At 32.0% G+C, this 7943-nt stretch overlaps 1 protein-coding gene across 1 annotated transcript in view; it reads left to right on the top strand.

The window, feature by feature from the left end:
• Positions 1 to 5988, top strand: part of LOC143251193 (uncharacterized) — a 46930-nt gene extending 40942 nt beyond the window's left edge. The window contains exons 3-5 of the mRNA XM_076502613.1: positions 122 to 307; positions 1641 to 1721; positions 3750 to 5988. Of these exons, the coding sequence (XP_076358728.1) occupies positions 122 to 307; positions 1641 to 1721; positions 3750 to 3929 (447 nt within the window). The 3' untranslated portion in view covers positions 3930 to 5988. The remainder of the gene's footprint in view (positions 1 to 121; positions 308 to 1640; positions 1722 to 3749) is intronic.
• The last annotated feature ends 1955 nt before the right edge of the window (positions 5989 to 7943 follow it).

The following is a 7943-nucleotide window of genomic DNA, read 5'->3' on the forward strand; positions in this document are numbered from 1 at the left end:
AACAGTAATATGTGAGTGTTCAGGTTGTAGAACAATCAATATGAGATATGTTGGGATTTTTCTTCTTCTGTCAGCTACTCTAAACAAAGAATGCTGCAGTTGAAACGTGTTTGTCTTACAGGTTTCTTGTTTGGCAAGAGAAGCCTTTAGTGCAATGAAAGGACTCCAACAACCACATGTGTTGTGTGGGAGGTTTAACATACCTGCAAATGGTCCAGCCTACCAGCTTTTGAAAGATGGTTACCTTAGCAATGAGATGATTGAAGACTTACAGGCCAGAAAAGATGTTTCACTTCCTGGAAAAGAGGTAAGACTGCTTGCTCGTGCCGTCAGTAGAAACTTCAATCATAGCCTTGATACAGACAGTACATGTCCTTAACAATTTGTTTGCCCACTAGTTTACATGAAACTGAATCAATATATCTGCTTCAAAGATTGTCATACTCCATGTTTTCAACCTTTGACTAAATTTTAGTAAGCTAATCGGTTTTATAAAGGTTTGTGTGATAATAGTACGACGTGATGTGAAGGTTGAGAATCTTGCTGATAAGTTGTGTTTCTTTCTATATTAGTATATTAACAGAAATAACAAAGATCAACTGAAAGATAACGAATGAAGATTAGTGGGTGGTACTCGTGTTTTAGAGTTCTCATTTTTTCATCACCAAAAGGAAGAATTAAAATAAGTTATTCATGTAATTATTCTTCTAACCAAGTTCTACCAGTTGAAACAAACAAGCACTTGTTTTACAGATATGTTATGTGAAGGCTGGCTTTCTGTTTGGTTAGGATGCTTCACTTATTTTTGTGTTCAGTGAATCATCTGTTTTGGTATGGCCTTTAGTTATGCTCTTTCTTCCAGTCATTAGCTATCAAGACTGTTATCCCTATGAAGGGATTCATTCCTCTTTTGGTTGTCTCCATAAGCTATACATGTGTTTCTATCCAGAGGATATTTGTGGTCTTTCTCAACAAAGGCCTATAAAATTATTTATTTTTTAAGAAAAAAACTTTGGACTGTTTTGACGAGTAACCTTAATGTTAGAGTGGATGCTCTTTAGATATGAATTTTAATAAATCAAAGTGAATTTTCTGTACATTCCTTGTCACAATTGAGTGAAATGAAAAAAGTGTACTGAACATTTCATTAAAAACAAACTATTAATGGTGCCTCATTCATGTTTTTAATTAATAGAGCAACTTAAGCGAATTTACTGGTTGCGTTTAGAGCCTTTTCTTTTGAAATTTCTGTCAGTACAATAATTCGGGACGTTACCACTAACTTTTAAAACTGAGTTTTCATCTGTTTCAGTGATTTCTTCTTGTGCATGTTTATCTTCAAAACTTTCAACATAATTTGTTTAAAGATTTTTATTCCGAGTTCATTCACATACCTTTTATTTGGTTCAGTGTCACACTTTGGGTGAGGATATCATTTTGGAAAAGAAAAGAAGTCAGATATTGGCAAGTTCCACAGTATCTTGCTGGAAAGAGGCAGAGCATAATATGTTGTGGTGATTATTGTACTATAGAAATTTTGATATAAAAAAAATGAGATCGTGAAGTTACATTTAAGCCTTGAGGAAAACATGAAAAACTTATTTTAACAATAAACTGAATACCCTTATTTATGTATGTAGAATGCTGCTCTGGTGAACCTGTTATGGAAGGCATTTCAACATCCGTCATCACATCTTCGTAGCTGCTACTCAACTGTCAAGGCATGTGTAGTTTTTATAATTACTGGTGATATTGTTTTCATAAACATAGATTATAGAAATAATATATTACTTCTAGAATCTTCCCTTAAATTCCTTGTTAATGTGAAATTGTGTTTTATACTTTCTAATTAGTATAAGTAAAACTCCAAACTTTACAATAATCCTAATTATTAGTTTTGTACCCTTGTTACCATCAGGGCCATTTGAAAGTACCACTCTTAGTAATTCAGCCATCAGTCTGGCTGCTAAAAATTTTAATACTGATATGTGAGATGGTGCATAGAAATTTGTTACATTTGGCCTGCGATCTATTTTATTTAAATGGTATGTCAAAGAGAATTTTAAAATGAAGTAAATTGATTGTGGTGGTCTGATATTTCTAGTATTAGTCAATGTTCACACTGTTTTCAACAACATATTCAATACAGTTGTTAGAGTTACAGCTGTTTTTCTTTAGTCTAAAATACAAAAGTTGAAAAGAAGATTAGAAAATCGGACTGAAGTCAGTAATTATTATAAGTAAAAATGTTAATTTCTGATCAAACTAAAACGTAACTTTTCCATTAGTATGACTAATTAAATACACTCTTTTTACCTTCCTATTTATAAAGATTAGTAAAGAAAGGAAGTAAGTCTTTGTTTGACTCTGAGTTTGGCTCATTTACCATTTCTGTTGGTCAGATAAAAAAATTCACTATGGCATTGAAAGTTTAGAAGAACTTAACCTTTCCACATAGGTTGGGGGTCAAAGGCCATGTCATCACATTTGTTGACTTCAATTCTAAATTTTAATAAACTATTATTTCATGAATTTTTGTCAGTAAGTTTGGTTTTAAATTTTGTGATTTGAAAGTAAATATTAAAAATACTGTTAAATATTGATATATTATGACATGTGGTATGTTGAATGCAGCACTGGTTCAAATTAGGTTTCTGTGATAACAAAGTACTAAGTCTATAGTTTTGTATGAAATAGGAGCTCAAATTACCAAAATTGACAAGTAAGACTATAAAGGTAAGAACCTCAGCTTCATTTGGCTGAGATATGGCTTATGTACCGAGTCAAACACAGTAACTTCATTGGTTAGGCAGTATGCAAAAAGAAATACAAAATGCATAATAAACCTTAAGACTTAAAAAAAAAAATCTCATATCTCATTAACATACACTTACTAATTTAAAAGTAATAGCATGATAGTTATAACAAACACAAAATGGCTATGAAGTCAATCCCAGGGGCTGAGCACATGCTGAAAGAGTTGAGATTTAGAACGTAAAGTGCAGAAAATGTCTTTAACTTTTGATAACAGACAAAAAAAAGTTCAAAAAATTATATTTTAACAAAGTTTAAAATAGTTTTAAAACATTTGAAATTGGTTGAAAAACATTTGTTTCTGAATGTTTTGTCTTCATATGGATTCAGATGTAGAATTTGTTTGGGAAGGCATGTTTACAAGCTGTGGTAATTTTCAGAAATTACACGTGAAGTATCTAGCTTTCTTAAAACAGTTTTGTATTCTTGATTAAAACTAATGTGTGACTCGTGTTCAATGTTTATCATCATGGGTACTACTGTTGTTCCTAAAGAGAAACTAACCTCTATAATTTTGACAGTGAAGAAATGTGTTGCTCAATGTGTGATATAGGTTACCTGGACATTTTCTCTAATTGATGTAGCAAGTTAAACTTATTAAAACTCTTCAGGGAGGGACAGTTGGTAGTTAGCTGATTACTTGCTTAACCATCAAATGCAAACTAACTTATTGCACTGGACCATTCTGATATAACTTTTAATAAAGAGCTACTCTCAGGGTTGTTTTGGACTGTTGGGTATCTACAGACTATTATACAATTACATCAATTGATAATCTAAGTTAAATTCTTACAAGTTCATCCAACATAATAATTTTCCCCACAGTAATTGGATATATAATAAGTTTGTACCAACTCTGTATATATTTTTGTGTTACTTTTTACATATTTTCGTCTAAAAGCACTTTATTAATGCTTGGTTTATGTCTGTAACAGGGCTGTGAGTTAGTGATACCAGAAACAGAACCTGGAAAAACAAAGACTTCACCAAATTTGGTGTGGTTCAGCTCTGATTCCTTAAACACTGTTGGTGTACTGGACATTGAATCATCACTATTGTCTTGTGGGTTTGAAAGCCTGAAGGCAGACATTGCATTTGTGAGCTCATGCACTTAAATGTGTAAAGAAAGTTGTCCCACTATTGGTGTTTGTGTTTTTAAAGAAAATGATAAACATAAAGTTTTAAACCATTGTCATTGAGTGTATTAGAAATACAGGATTCTTTTTAACATAGTGCGTTGATATGTTAACAATTAATTTTGATCATATCTATATCATTACATTTTGTTGACGTACTTTATTCATTATTTTCAAATCATTTGCAATATATGTTCGTTTTAGGTGCCCATTTTATTTGTTGACATATTTCATTATAAATTCTCTTCACCTCTGTGTCTAAGTTTAGTACACTTAGCATTTCATTGTATCACTAATCACATCATAAAGCACATTCATGATTGAAATAAATTGTAAATGGGAGATGGTCTGAATTTCTAGAAAGATTTCCATGTGATAACTACTTAACTCTGAATTCACATATTCACTTTAACTAACCCAAAATTTGTTTGATATATTAATGAAAACCTTTTGTTTTGTGCACATGCATAGTAGTAAGTTTTCACCCACATAGAGTTAATTATATTTTAAAACACATGTGGTTGAGTGATATGTCTACATGAAAACCTTTCTTCTTTGATCATTCTCACTTTTAGTATTTCAATCATCCATTTCATCAGAATCATTGTTTGTATGAATTAGTGTTTTCCCACAAACATTTCAGCTTCTTTTAACAACTTTCTTTAACTATCTGCTGACAACAAAGTTGTTTACTGTCACCGACAACCACTCAGTCTTATTTTGTAAGATTGATACTAGTTGAATTTAAATCTTTGGTTATGAACTTGTCTCAGACATGTATTTTATACAATCATTGAGTTAGAAAATAGAGTATTTTTGTCCTGTACACAGTTTTAAATTTGTTTCTTGGTATTTTAACATATGAAAACTTGTACCTGAATTGTGCGTGTTTTCGATTGTACTCTGACAAAACTTCCTTCTGACTTGTGTGTGTTTTCTTGGTAATACGCTCTATACTTAAATGTTATAATGAAGTTTTTCTTTACCTTATCTTCTGCAAACTCAGTTTTCCCCCCCTACTTTTAAGTTAACATTGTAGCAGAAATCTCCATCTATACAAGTAAGAGATGCTGAATCAGAGGTGGTTTTTGAAACTGAACCGAATGAAATGTTTGTTCCTCTTAACTTTGACCTTGTAACTGTGAAATGCTCACTAATATTAACAGTATCATTGCTTTTGTCAGATGAGTATGGATTTTGTGTGTTACGTCGTGAGTTGGTGTGTTAGTATTCTGTGTAGTAACACAGTCTAAAGAAACTTTTGTTTCCCTGTTCTTACAAAAACTTATAAAGTGGTTAATCTCAGTTTTGGTTTTAAAATTTAAATATAAAATGATAATAAAAATTTGTCAGACTATTTTTTAAAAGATAAGTATTTTATTGGCATAATTTAGGATATGGGAAGAATTTTCATATATAATAATGATTAATGTTTTATAATTTAGAGGCTGTCCTCTACATAAAAACAAAAGAAACCATTGTGTTGCATAAGATGTATTTTATGAGTATCAAACCTTTAACAAGTTGTCAAAATGACTTTCTTATGTGATTATGGAGGTTTGTAATTTAAAGTACGCAAATCCTGATGTAAAAACAAAAGTGGTAGCTTTTAATACATTAATTAGTGAAGCCAGTAAGTTATTCATGGTTTGAGAAGTGCATTCATATTAATAAAAATATTTTAAATATTAGAGGACTACCAGAGTCAAAGGGGGGTCTATTGCATATAATATATTTATTCACAGTGTATGAAGAAAACCTTCAAACATAAAGCTATGGGTGGTTGCAGTTTATTTCTGCATTAATTAAGCTTTTGTTTTCTTAAGTTATATTTTTAGGTACAAATCATTGAATTTAAAGCATATCAAAAAACAGGCCTTGTACACTGGGATAGTATTTGTATCTTTGGTTTCTTGTTTTGTCTGGTTGTCATGAGGTTTAAAGCATATTACCATGTAGTTTTGTTTGCTGTTCATGCTGTAGTACTTGTAATTATCTAGTGGTTCCAATAAATGTTTTGTTTTTGTTTTTCTTCAAATTTAGTTTTGCTAGCTTGTCTTGTATTCTAAAATTTAAAATGTAGGTGGTTATTTTTGTACAACCTGATACCTTTTAAAAATTATATAATTAATATTGATTGTATTTCAAAGTTGAATTAAGAACACAAATTTGCTCCTGGATAGATTTTTATTAACTTTAATAAAACTTGAAGTAGCTACACACGATACAACTCTGTTGATGTAGTCACAGTTTATTTGTGATGAAAATAACAACCCTTGTTACGATAGTAAACTTCCTATGGTGTTTGTTTTGACTTGTGTTTACTGCTATTGAGCTAACCTTTATTATGTATGATAACTAAGTGAACAGTAATGCCATTTTGTATGTGTGAAATACATAGAGAACATTGCAGACCTGTGGGCTACTTTGAAACCGTATAGCAACAACCATTGTATGCAGATTATGTACAAAACAGTATAGATCCATGGGGCACTTTGAACCCGTATAGCAACAACCATTGTATGCAGATTATGTACAAAACATTATAGATCCATGGGGCACTTTGAAACCGTATAGCAACAACCATTGTATGTGGATTATGTAGAAAACACTGTAGGTTCATGGCGTGCTTTGAAAACCTTTAGCAACAACCGTTATATTTGAATTGTGTAGAAAACATAGGTCCACGGGGTACTTTGAAACATTTTAGCAACAACTGTTGTATGTGAAATACGCAGAGAACGTTTTATGGACATTGGGGTTTTTGAAGCCTTTTAACAACAACCGTTGTTTAAATATCAAAAAATGTATTAATTATTGGGCAGTGAGTGATAAGGATCACTGTACGACTTCCACATTCCGTTTTAATTCATATAACTGGGTAAGGCCATGAAACATACAATAGGAACATAAGCACACAGGTTTGAAACCACTTGGTTGTTCACTGTCCTCAAAAAATGCGCCAATGGTATGAATCACTGCTCACTATTCTTGGTTGACAATATTCCATAGTAGATGGCAGCACGTTGTGGATAACAAAATAATCTTGATATTTGTTGTTCAGTTAGAGAAACAGCTTAGACAATTTCTTGATAGCTTTTGAAAAATGATGTTAAACCCGGCATTGCCAAGCGCGTTAAGGCGTGCGACTCGTAATCCGAGGGTCGTGGGTTCGCATCCCCGTCGCGCCAAACATGCTCGCCCTTTCAGCCGTGGGGGCGTTACATGTTACTGTCAATCCCACTATTCGTTGGTAAAAGAGTAGCCCAAGAGTTGGCGGTGGGTGGTGATGACTAGTTGCCTTCCCTCTAGTCTTACACTGCAAAATTAGGGACGGCTAGCACAGATAGCCCATGAGTAGCTTTGTGCGAAATTCAAAAACAAACAAAAAATGATGTTATTAAAAATAAAACCATTAAATTCCTCAAACATGACCCGTTATTGAAATGTGATGGTAAAAATACCGATTAATTCAGTAATCTTTAAATTTGATGGTTACAATTTCAAATTAATAGAAATTCAAGGTTGGTATTTTAACAAAATATTTAATAGCCAAATCTTTCTAGTCACAATAGGTACAGTGATTAATTATTTTAAAGGGACGGTGTTGTAAGTACAAGTTTCTATATGTAAAATTCTCAAGTGTGCTGCACGTGTTATGGTGTATCAGAAAAAAAAAAGTTTCCACATTATGAATTATGATTTTTTTTCAGTTTTCTTAATTAGGATTAAATAAACTTGTAGACACAAAAAACAAAATTATTCTGGAAGCATCCGACCTATGATGTGAAGCTTATTTTATAATCAGTTCTTTTTGACTAAACTATCAAAACAAAAGGTGACAGTGACTATTGGCAAATACAGACATTAGAAATTACAGATAAAAGTATATGATAACTAAAGGATTCTGTTGTCTTTTTTCCATATATTTTACGCATATTCGTAATGACAATTTTGTTGCTGGCAAAAGTAACGACGTTACATCTATCTCAG

Source organism: Tachypleus tridentatus, chromosome 5, assembly GCF_004210375.1.
Source record: "Tachypleus tridentatus isolate NWPU-2018 chromosome 5, ASM421037v1, whole genome shotgun sequence".
Taxonomy (NCBI): domain Eukaryota; kingdom Metazoa; phylum Arthropoda; class Merostomata; order Xiphosura; family Limulidae; genus Tachypleus; species Tachypleus tridentatus.